The sequence below is a fragment of the Pempheris klunzingeri genome, chromosome 13 (genome assembly GCF_042242105.1).
Source record: "Pempheris klunzingeri isolate RE-2024b chromosome 13, fPemKlu1.hap1, whole genome shotgun sequence".
NCBI lineage: Eukaryota > Metazoa > Chordata > Actinopteri > Acropomatiformes > Pempheridae > Pempheris > Pempheris klunzingeri.
The window spans coordinates 3,278,123-3,290,760 of record NC_092024.1 but is presented as its reverse complement, the minus strand read 5'-3'; the positions used below and the strand labels follow the sequence as shown (position 1 = coordinate 3,290,760).

Genomic DNA, 12,638 nt, shown 5'->3' with positions numbered 1-12,638 from the left:
CGGGGTAATAAAAGTTACAAATGAGAGCAGGCTATTAGGGCCATTGACGTGCGTAGGCTAGCTTGCTAATTAATTGATCCTGAAACTTCATCTATTTTGTAGCCAGAGAGGAACCCTTAATTAATCAGCCTTTCCATATCGTTGTCCTCCCTTCTTTCTATCCTCCTCTCTCTCCTCTTCTAAACCCTCTCCTTGCCTCTCTCTCCTAATGTCTTTTTTAATTGTGAGGTGAAAATGCCCAGGGTCCCATGGGCTGGCCTGGAGTGCAGGTCTGGAGTTGTGGAGGAGATAGAAGAAAGAAAGTGTGTGTTGTGTGGGTGTGTATCTGCATGGCTGAGATGAGTACTTTGAACAAGAGCCTCCAATGTTTCAAGAGCCTTTCAAAAAGGGAGGGGCACGACGAGGCTGGAGTGGTCCCCTTTGTACCCCCACCCCTCCTCTCCCTTCATCTTTCCTGGCAGAGGGGCTGATTTATTGGGGCTTCCCAGCCATCCGTCAGAGCCAGCAGCGCTGGCTGCATTAACCCCAGAGACAACCCCAGCACCCGGGGCCCCTAAGTGCTTCCAAGTGGCCCTCACTCTCCCTACTGGTGAGGAACCCCCCTGCCCAGGCTCAATCGATGCCGTAAATTACCCATCTAATTCCCCTAAAGTCGATAGCCCACAAGATGATGTTTGGACAGACAAGGACTTTTACAGCTTTTTGTTTCAATGGAAACTTAAAAGCCTAATCACTATTTTCTGGCCATGAAAAGTATACTCACACTTTTTGTTTTAATTATCAGCATCTTGTGTGTTTCTCTACTGGTAATAATAAAAAGTGGACACACGGTTAGTCAAAGGTTGCAAACATTGCAGATGTAACCTAACTTTTTTTCCACAGTCTGAAAACACTTACTTGTTGTCTTTTGCTAGTTTTGCTAGCTGTGAAGAAAACTGTCAGTCAATAAGTCAGTTTCGTGAAAGGCATTTTGCCACAGTAGAAGAAGCACAGGTGGAAATAATATCAACAACGGCTGAATGGTATTCCACAGCCTCTGTTTCAGGCTCCAGCTACTGTGCATGCTGGCTCCTGGTCACACTGTCATGGCTGACTGGGACACGAGAATAGAACAAAGCCATTGTTAACGTTATTACTAACACCTGTGTGTTTCCTACTATGACAAAGTCAAAATGTCTGAGAAACTGTTTACATTTCGATCATGAACAGTAACTTTTCATTTAAAGGGGGGTTCTACAGTAGCTTCATGGTAGGTGATGAGAATATAGCAAAGGACCAGGGGTCAAGGTTGGAAAATGGGTAGAGGGTGAATTATGGCGATGCTGGTGGTCGTGAATACCACGGTACCTCACAGGCCCTATGGACGTGCCCCCCCCCCATCCTCACATCCCCTCTCTTCCTTTACTCTGACTGTCTTTTTGCTGTCAACATATTGACGAGAGAGCCTGAAGCGTACTTAATAATCCAAAAAGATTAAGATATTACATGATGACACAAGATGTTTACCATCAAAACTACTACAACAGAGGGCAGAATGTATAGTATAGTATAGTATAGTATAGTAGGAGTATACATTTAATTCAAATAAAAGCTTTATTAAGCATCTACACCTTCTTTAAAAAAATCAAAAAGAATGCATCACTGACAGTTGCTTGAAACTGGTTTTAGTTCAGTGGTTTTCCCTGTTTTGAAAGCCACAGTGAAGCATGCTGTTGTATAGCATTAATTAAACACATGAATTGAGTCAAATTAAAGGAGAAGAGCCATCTTGAAATGTTGCTTATTATTTACACACAGCTGTTGCCCAGTTGAAAGGAACACAGGCTTTTTAGACAGGCTTTTTAAAGAATACAGATGTAATGTTTTTTTTCACCTTTTTTCTGTGCACACTGATCGTCACTGAACAAATATGATGAAAAAAAATAATCCTTTATAAAAAGATGATAAAAGGTTTACAAAGCCACTAAGGTAAGCTGGCTTGTGAAAGGGTGTTGTGGTTTATATGAACTGAACAGGCGGTGGGTCAGCCACATTTCCACTTGACTTTAAATGCTTCACTTCTATTAAGTTGGCCCAGTGTGTAAGGAACAAACAGCCAACACTGGTAATGGTTTCTGCCTGACTCGTTGACACGATCACCCCTTTACACACACACACACACACACACACACACACCTTCCTTTTTCTCTTTCTCTCTCTCTTTCATTTCCCAGGATATCTTTTTTTTCCTCCTGCTCTTTCTCCCACTCCATCACTCCTCCCCTCTTTTCACATCAAACACTAATGTTTCCTTCAAATTCCTTTTCCTCTCCGTCTGCCAACTTTGAAATCACAGGAAATTACGCTAAGAATTGGCAGGGCTGGTTTTTTTTCTTCTTCTTTTTTTTCCGCTTTCAACCTCATTCCACTTCCCAAACAGGCGCTTCTCTCGTGTGGCCTGTCATCCCCAAGACACCCACCTCCTTCTTCTACTTCCTTTTCTTCCTCTTCTTCTTTTTTTTTTTTTTTTCTTCTGCTGATATGTTTGTTCTGGCTCCCATCACTCCTCACAAAGTCACTTTGTGACACACTCAAACTGTCTCTCACATATATGCATGCAGACGCAGCATGATGCTAACTACACCTAATGCAAGTAATACGCTTATTTGCCGGAGGCTGGTTTTTTCTTTCTCGGAGACATCAACATTGAGATCGGTGTCTGTGCTTGCCTCCTATGGCTGGCTTAAGGAAAGGAGACTATGAGCAGAGTACCTAATTGGTAGTGAACTGCACTGTGAAGAATGTGTCAGAGCGTGTGCGAGAGTGCATGTACCATCGCATCAACACACATGGCTATACTGTCTGTGCAGGCATGTGTGTTATTGTGTGTGTGCAGAAGAGGGAGAGGGAGCCACAGACCGTAAGCTTGAGGGCCTCAACAGGTAAACAAGGTCCCCCAGAAACCGTGACTCAACCTGGACTGAAGGGTCACATATAGCCTCTGGGTTACACACACACAGTGAGCACGTTTACATGTTCACCAATAACTCTACCACTGTAAACAACCACATGAAGGCAACAGTTCAGTGAAGGTGTTTACATGAACTACAGGAGAGGTCTTTGCATAAGCTCTTATATGTATACATTTCTTCCCACCTCTCCTCGGCACAAGCCTTTCAGTGGATATATGAATGTGTCTATACAGCTTGGATATGATACTGTGTTTATGTATGTAAATGTTTAGATGATTTACACAGCAGTATATTTTAAGGTGCAGACGAATATGCAGAAATAATGATTAAATAGTTGATTTGACAAGACTTGTGGGTTTAAAAAGAAATTGCAAAAAACGTCTAGCTCTGACAAGTCTAACTCTGGTTATGCTTATGTCTGTTCACTAAAATCACACACATACAAAAGGAAAAACACATTTCCTAACTTTGAGATGATACCTCAGAAATTCTGCAGAACCTGTACGGTTCAATATCCAGAGGTTTGTGACTTCAGCCCAATACAATGGAGGTAAAAAGAATTTTGTTTGTGGTGCTCAAAGCATCAAACAGTGACATTATCCCTGTAACTGGATAATCCACAGACCTTTTTCAACAGCATTCATGGGGACTATTTTTTTCAGCAGAAAGTAATTCCAATAAAAACTGTTAGAATGATGTCTGTAGATTTCTTGAGTAACACTGCCTCAAATCCTAAATATAGACGGTGCTCTTGGATTTTTTTTATTTTATGTTTTTTTTGTATTTTGGGGGAGTTTTATTCTCTCAGTAGATAACCCAAATAGCAATAGCAAAGAGGTGAGGGAGAGAGAAATGCAACGAGGGTCCCTGGTCAGTTCATGGTTGGCATCTTAACTCCCAAGCCATGGGGGGGGGCAATGTAATTTCTCAACACTGTGAACCAGAGTCACCTTCACTGTACTGGTGTGGCTTCAGAGTCATATATGTCAAAACCAAACCAAAGACAACAAAAAAGAGAGTATGCTAGATATTGCTAAGCTTAAGTGACTAACCTTTTAATTCAAAAATATAATATCTATCATCAGTAACTGGGGTGCTGCTCTTACTAGGTGTGATCACAGTGATCAAAATCACATCTGCAATACACAGTATATCTAAGGTGTTACAAAGATTAATTTTGACACTAATGTTGGAGCTGAGCCCCTACACATATTCAACACCTCCACTGGATGAAGTGTATGTATGTAAATGTATAGCTGTGGAGTTATTATTAAGTGCGTGTGTGGCTTCATTCTAACAGGATCTAATGGTAATAATGAAAGGCAGTCAAAGAGAATCATCCCATCTAAAACCCCCTGCACACACACTCACTCTCTCACTCACACACGCAGTCGATCATTCCCGGGAAATCACAAAGACAGACATACACGCATATCTTTGTTGACGTCACGTTGCCTGGCAACATCCCAGCATGCTTGGCTGTGACAAGCTGAGGTCTCAGCCCTGAAGCACGATGCATCATGGGGGATTGTGTGTGCGCGGCGTCTTACATCACCCACAATCTCCCTTGCTGATGCAGCCATAGTCAAGATGGAGAGAGTGTTTTTTTTTTCGCAGCTGATCCTGGGACAGTTTTGCAACATTAGAGGTTAAGAAAGAAGGGAGGGGTGTCTGATTTCTCCTCCTCCAGACATGGCTGCAATCATGTCCATTTTAACTGCATACATCTCTTTTGATATGTAATTAACAGTCACTTTAAAACCTGATATGCAGTATATTTTGCAGTACACATCTGGGGTATTCATTTTTAGCCCTCCCTGATCAGACCCCTGACCGCTTTTCTGTAGGTGAGGCTCATTACGCTCATCTGAGAGTGTGGAATTAAACCTCCTCCTCCAAACTCATTACTGTGAGCTAGATTTCACCGGCTGCAGATAGGCAATGCAGTGGTGCTGCTTTTAAAGCCAGAGCCAGATAATTAGAAACTTTAGAAGCGCATTTCCCATGGCTATAGCCAGAGTGAACAAGTAATTCTATTTGAACTAATTACGTTCCATAGCGCTACGCTCGGGCTATGCAATACGCCGGAGGATTTCATCACAAATCAGTGCCAGGGATGTATTTTTGTGTGTCGTACTGACTGTACGTCATTATGCACTGGCATTACTCTCTATGCACAGCCGGTCTTCACATATACACCCCCGCTCGCCCCCCAATTGTGTGTATTTCATATTGCAAAACCCGTGAGCAGACTCAATAATGCTCATTTTGGGAGTGTGTTGACATCATCAAAATGCGTCAGAGGAGCTTTAGACGTGTAGCTTGGGTAATGAAGTCTAAGATGAAGTCTCCCTGGTAGGGCTGCAGAGCACAGTGTGACCAGTGAGACAAAATGGACGGTATTTGAGTACGGAGTAGTTTAGCATGATACTGTGAACTTCTTTCATTTTGTAATCCTGTAATCATTATTAGCTTAACTACGGTCAGCCTTGTTAAAGGGGTGCTTCCATATATTTGGAAGACTTACATGACACAGATTTAAATGTTTAAACACACACACACACACACACACACATACGCACACACTGGTCCACGAGGCAATGAAGAGAGAGGGCAGTGCTTTTATGTTTCTGAATTTAAAAGTGTTACAATTGGTACGGCAGAAGCCATGACACCCTGGCTTTTAGCACATAGTATGGGTCACTGCCATACACTTAATGTAACTCTTGGTGGCTAATTGACAACCACGTCTCTCAACATCAAACCAAATTTGTAATGGTAGCTTTGGGTTGGCAAATTTGTCTGCAACCCCACTAAGAATGAAGTTTTTCTCAGTTATTCTCACAGACCCAATAAAGCTGCACAAAAGCCACAAAAGAAAGTGAACAACCTTTTCATTCCTTATGCACCTCTCAGTATATCTACTTGTAAATGTCCTCTCTATCTTTGCATGATGCTTGCTTTAAAACAATGTGTGTCACCTGCTAGCTAGTTCGGTAGCTGCGCTCTTAAATACACGCGTGACATGCCTCATCTCCATATCATCTACCAAACAATGAGTGATTAGGTTGGAGGCTTGACACAAAACTCTAACTATGTTCTGCTGTTGAGATAAACATGTTAAACATGTGAGCATGTGACTGAAATACGACACGTATCCTCACTGCACAATGTGAAAATTGTGGGTGAGAGTCTGCATATAAATACAAGCATTATACAACACATTTCCGTGCTACTGCAAGTAAACACATTTGTACAATATTTAAAGACAATAGAGGAAGTCTGTCAGTCCATCTGTGATTTCCTCATTCTCTCTCTCTCTCTCTCTGTCTGTGGTCCCGTTATGTGTGGAAGCCGCCGTGGCCCAGTAAGAGGTGTCCATGTCCAGACCAACAGACCAGGCTGACTAAATATAGCAGGCAGTGACAGCAGGAGACACCCCCTTCTCTCTTGTTGTGGTGCTCAGTACCGCTGTTTCACTACAAACTATAGTTATTGAACTACACTGTCATACCCACACACACACACACACACAGAGAAGTTCACTTCCTGCCAGACATGTGGGACACACATCATCAGCATGAACACATACATTTAGTGCATCCAGATTAATACACATGCATACTTTCTCTGTATCTCTCCTTTTAAGACACACACACACACACACACACACACACATCCCTTCCAGTCCAAATGGGATTTACTTAAGACTCAATAAAGCAGACAGAAGCACTATTGTCTCCAACACAGGCCTATTGTGTTGCACAGAGAGACTGTGACGTGGGTCGCCTGTGCTGTGTCTATGTTTACTAAGCAGAAAGCATTCCACTACACACACACACACACACACACACACTATCAAAGAGACATGCATACAAAAATCAAACCAGCGTGCACAAATACAAACAGACTTCCACAAGCATATAGAAATACATACTCAAGCATATAAGCGCTCCAACAAACAAGCATAAAGAATGAACATGCTTACACACATACCACACAAAGCCACCCCCCACCCCCCACCCCCACAACATCAAACCCATCTTGCAGCGGTGGGAGTCTGAGGGGAACTGAGTGATGAACAGGAGTGACACCACCACATGCCAGGGTGTGAGATGTGCTGCCTGGTATTTTAGGCTGCGTCTCAAATTGAACATGCCAAGCCTTCAGGGTAAAATCGCTAGAGAATGTTCACGACGAGGAGCAAATGTCCCACAGCAATATCGCTTATGATACCAGCTACAATGTCTGGATCGGCACTGCAGAGGGGGGCTGACTCATTCATGAATCACACCGAGACGCGCACATAGAAAGATGCAGCGTTTTGGGTTTGTTGACATACCTGCTGCTGAGGATACTGCATCCCGCCCATGCCCATTTGGGCCCTTCCCTGCATGTTCATTGGATATCTGTGTGGAGGAGGCGACGTGTATGTCTGGCTGGCAGGGTAAGGCCCGCCCCCAGGCTGCTGTGGAGTGGAGTAGGGGTTGTTGGCCATGCTGTACAGCTGCGAGCGCTTCATAGCCATGAAGTCCATGGAGGACACCTGTAGAGGCAAAAGGAGGGATTAATGATATATCATGAGCATTTCTTTCTTGGCGAATACTTCGCGCACTGTGATTGGCTGAGAGGCATCCAAATCAATCAATCTACCGTCTGCCAAGTTTAAACGCCTTACAGAAGTCCACTTAGCGCAAACACGGCAAACCACAGCCACCATTGATTTATTTTTAGCGAGTGGAAGCCTTAAATTAATGTCTACAGGTCATAAATGAACTACAAATGGAATTAAGTAAGCAAAGATGTTTATTGCATAGCTATCAGGAGCAAACTTCGCTGGAGGAGAGCCAAAATAAAATGATTTAATTAAAACCTAAAGCTTGTATCTTTGTTTTAATGCCTGAAAGGGTTTTAAAAAAACGCTGTAAATGTTGTTTAAAGCGATGGGAAGCAATAGCAATAAAAAACTCTATGGCCTTGTTCCCACAACCACAGACCAGCGGCGCCAATAATCGCCGTACAGCGCTCCCTCTCACTTGCTATGTTGTTGCTTGCAGCAAACTGGCAGAAATACTGATTACTACATTTGAGTTTGTGCTCATCTGAATTTAAATAAGAGAACAGGTACGTGTTGAGAGTCTGGCAAGGATCCAAACGTTGCATTATGATTTTGACAAGACATTTCAAGTTTGAATCCCAGGGTGGAATTCAGGGCAGTCAACCAGTCAAAGTACCTGCACTCCAATGCCAAGCGTCAGGAGCTAGATTCTTATAGGAACACAAAACAAAATCAAAGAGAAGAAAGAGAGGGTGTCAAGGGCGCTTTATTCCATTGTAAGTAGCCTATTTCAGAGCCTTTTTAGAGGCTGTTTGGGGTCTCAGTGAGCCATTGGAAAATTCCGGTACAGTGCGCCGGGCTAATGCTAATCCGTCACCCGTAGCGGTGTGTTTGTCTGTCTGCCGGGCAGATAATGTGGACTTCTTCTATCTCCCCTCTCTCCTCTCATGCTTCCTCCCTTTTGTCTCCGCCGTGTAGGATCATGTGTGATTTATGACATTTTGTTCCTACTGTTTCTTACACACACTTTCACTTCTCCTCTCTCATCTCCAACTAACAACCCCCCCCCCTCCCCTCCCCTCCCCTCCCCTCCCCTCCCTCCACCACCCTCCTCAGTCTCCTCTCCTCTCCCCAACTCAATATCACCTTGTCTAGGGTGGAGGAGAAATTGCCATTGCCTCATATTGCCAGGCTAATATCAAGAAGACATGTCAGGGGATGGGAGCACTTTATTCAGCAGGTTACGTGCGGACGGTTACGGCGCTCCAGCTTTAAAGTGGTTTTGTCTACTGAGGCATGTGCGCAGAGTAGTTTGGACTATTTCACAGAGTGCGGAGGAGAAAGAGTGAGAGAGGGATAAAAAAAAAAAAAAAGCGTGTTTGGGTAGTGAGAGAAATGCAGAACGAAAGCCAGAGAGAGAGGAACGAGTACTCTTGGGTGTCTAAAAGTTATTTCACAGCATGGGGGCGTATGTGGGTGTGTGTGAGGAGAGGGGGTTATCCTACAAAAGGTCTGCAGCACCAGGATTTCAAGAGTCTAATCCTAAGAAAGAGAAAAAATGCCTTTTTTTGCTGTATGTGTGTGTGTGTTAATGCACTTTCTAGTCCTGTTCATGTGCTGTCTGTACTCTTTAATTTGCCCTCCTTCACATATGAAACTGCTAATAAGTGACTCATTCACTATGTTGCAGAGGCTGAAGTCACAAAGTGTACCAGCAATACTGATCTAAAAAGAAATATTTAACTGCTGGACAAAGCTGACAACTCATCTGACAAAATAACTGTATTAGAGTTAAGCATATTAGGGAATAACCAGTTATGGCCCGCTGTGGAGTAAAAGCTGTTTTAAATGTTCTGGATAGAATAATCATTTGTATTTTTCTAATAATCATGGATGAACTTAACACTTGACTCATCGTATCATTTGCGCCTGCTTCTTATTGCTCAGCACGGCGATGAGGAGCTTGACTGAACAGGTATGAGAGTGATCTAATAACTCCAATGCTGCCAAACAACCTACAGAGTTAAACCAACTATCAAAGGAGAGACTTGTGGAGTGTTTTTTGATGTTCTAAAACTGACCCTGGTCATATGTTTCTAATGTGACACATGACCTGCCTAATGTTTGTACTCTCGGAGCACATCACAAGCCAGATGCACACACGCAGGCCCACTGAGCAATATCTGCAGCGAGAGGACGACGCTCTCCAGTTTCTGCAAATCCAGGGCACTGTGCCACCCGTGATATGGGACACGCACCCCCTCCCAGGCTCCATCCAGTTCACCAATCCATCTCAAGAGGTCCTCCGTTTGCCAAAAATGCTGAGCGCAACACAAGTGAATCCCCTTCACACGGCTGCCAAGCGTACACATGCTCTCAAACAAAACAAAAAACATTAGCTGCTGCACTTGGGAAGGCAGTGGACACAGAAAACAACTTCAGAGTTTTGGGAACAGAGAGGTGGACACTCCATTAAACACACGAACACACACACACACACACACGTGCATAGAAATGTGTATTAGCAGAATCTTGCACTGGCTCTCACTGTTGATCTCTCTCCTACTCTCTCATACACTTGTGGGGGATTCTTGAAAAAAAGACAGCCACAATAAAATTATATAGAGCTATCTGATACATTGGTCCATCTTCCACACATGGCATTATCCTCACCTGTCCATAGAGGCAGAAAAATGAGTATTCTCCGCCTCCCTAAACGGAGCCTCATATCTGCTCTCACGACAAGTTCCACTAAATGAGATTTCAGCCCACTGCAGCCTTTTCCTAGAGATATGTCCACCATTTCCCTCACACCACCAGGCACAAAAAACTGACAACAATTCTTGACAAATTGAAACATTATTTTTTTTCTCCCCTCAGAGAAATGGCTCTACTTAGGAAAAAAATTATGAATATGACACGAAGTGAATCGTGTTTGTGCCAGGAGGGACAGCAGATAAAAAACTAGAGGGAATACATAGAAATTGTTTTTTATTTTCTTCAAATGTGTTTTTCACTTTTGTTCATCTGGGCATGCCATTCAGTGGAGGAGGGGGAGGAGGCATGGGAGACAATAGTAATTCAACTGCTAAATTTAAAATTCAATTTATGAACTCCTCTCCAGCGTTCTGACTCTCGTGAGCTTTTTTTTTTTTTTTTTTTTTTGAAAAACAAAGCCATTAAAACAGAACATGGGTGAAATTACTGTGGGGTGAAACCTGCTAAATTGCTTTTCTGAGCTCAACATTTTTATGTTGCAAAAATGATTTTACTCCTCGCTTTAATGTGCTAAGTTGTTAATCAGAAAGAGACAAAATGCTCGACACAAAAGACTCGGATATGTGGATTATGAGACACACACTGGGATCAAACAAACATAAAACAATATTGGTAAATGGTTATTATTCCAATTTCATTTTGAATGCAGGAATTATTTAAAAAAAAAAAAATCTTCTGATTTATCAGCTGTGGTGAATGAAAGTGTTTAAACACGGCTGTCACACACACACACACACACTGTGTCCCTCCGGCTATTGCTACCCTTGTCCTTCACACTAGATGACCAAATCATCACCTGTCTGCATCAACCCTTCATTTCAGTTATTTACTATCCACGCACTCACACACAGCCCAGGTTCACCAGCAGGTGTTGTAACAATACAGTGAGATTAGTGCTGGTACTCTACAGATACCAGCTTTCAGAGCTGTAACGCTTCCACTGAAACTGAAGCCAAAATAAAGCTATAATACTATAAAATAATACTATACATATAATACACCCAAAGCTGTAATAAAAGATGTTCCTTAGTGCGTTCTTTATGGGCTAACAGCTGCTTTATTGAGCAATGGCTACTTCAGAGATTGTCTGAACATCTAAAGAACAGTTCAGTAACTATTTATTTCTACTACTTATATCACCTGGCAGCTTAATGCCGTCAAGAATAACAGATTTGTCCTGCTGGATAAGTAACAGCTCCTAAAGAATCATTTCAGGCCCAGTGAACTAGCTGCTACAACGAGTGTTAGTGCTCTTCAGCTCAATATACTTAAATACTCCCGAGTCTTCAGTGTGATGTACAAAAATAGCAGGAATCATATTTTCCAACTATTAGGTGTAAAGGCCTATTTGGCACTCACATGGTGCAAATTAGTGCCATGTGAAAATGGCTCTGAATATCACCTTAAGACGCATCAAACTTCATTGTGTATGAAAAATAGCCCCAAGATGTCTTTTTGGTATTGATTATCTTCTCTTTTTCTGGAGAGGAGTAGTGCAGAATGCCGGCTTTTATACCTGTGTAATGAAACCATTTTAGCCTGTGTGTGTTTGTGAGGAGAAACAAATAAGGATAATTATTGTCAACGGATCCTCTTTATCCTCTGTGCCGCGTCCGTCTCTGGAGAATCGCCACGCTGCAGCCAGAGCCGGCTGGTCTGCTGGGACAATCAGCCTTGTCTTTTATGTTATTTATTTATACCATACAGCAGAGCATTCTCCAATTCCTGTTACACTGCGGAGCCTGACGGTGCCTCAGCCTCCAGAACAAAGCTCTGCATTTCAGGCTAGAAACAATGTGCATTTGGGCCTACTGTTTCAAACAGAAAAAAAAAAATAGAAAGGGTGGAAAGAGAAATGATGGGAGAGGAGGAGAGGGGGGAGAGAAAGAGGAGAAGAGAGACTGCAGCAGTGGGTGAGTACAGATCGAGTTCCATATTAATGTGTGCAAATTCCCCCGCTCCTGCTGACTAAGATTAGAAAAATTAATTTCATGGATGCAGAGACAATACTGATGTCATCAAGCGGAGAGGAGAGGAGCAGCACGCTGTTAACTCCTCCCTGCCTGGCCTTCCATGAGGAATAGATCGCTCTTTAGTTTCGGTTCATCACCTCATTTCACTGCCAGGATTCAAGCAAGTTAACTACATACTAAATGCTGACAACAAAACACAACACTTAGCAATGTTGTGGCAGATCTCTCCAATCAAGTTACCCCACCCTACAAACACAACTTATTGTGCAAGTGTGTGGTGAAGTAGCTGAGCTGTGTGCATGGCGGTGGCACCCATGTGACTGCTGCATCACTAAGAGGACCCGATTCGGTGAATTATGTCTTGAAACGCGATCTCAT

The 12,638-nt window shown here is 42.9% G+C and overlaps 1 protein-coding gene across 1 annotated transcript in view; it reads right to left on the bottom strand.

The window, feature by feature from the left end:
• The window catches only part of LOC139211642 (AT-rich interactive domain-containing protein 1B-like), a 164,858-nt gene that overhangs the window by 133,946 nt on the left and 18,274 nt on the right, over positions 1–12,638 (bottom strand). Inside the window, exon 2 of the mRNA XM_070841957.1 lies at positions 7,294–7,497. Within this exon, the coding sequence (XP_070698058.1) occupies positions 7,294–7,497 (204 nt within the window). The remainder of the gene's footprint in view (positions 1–7,293; positions 7,498–12,638) is intronic.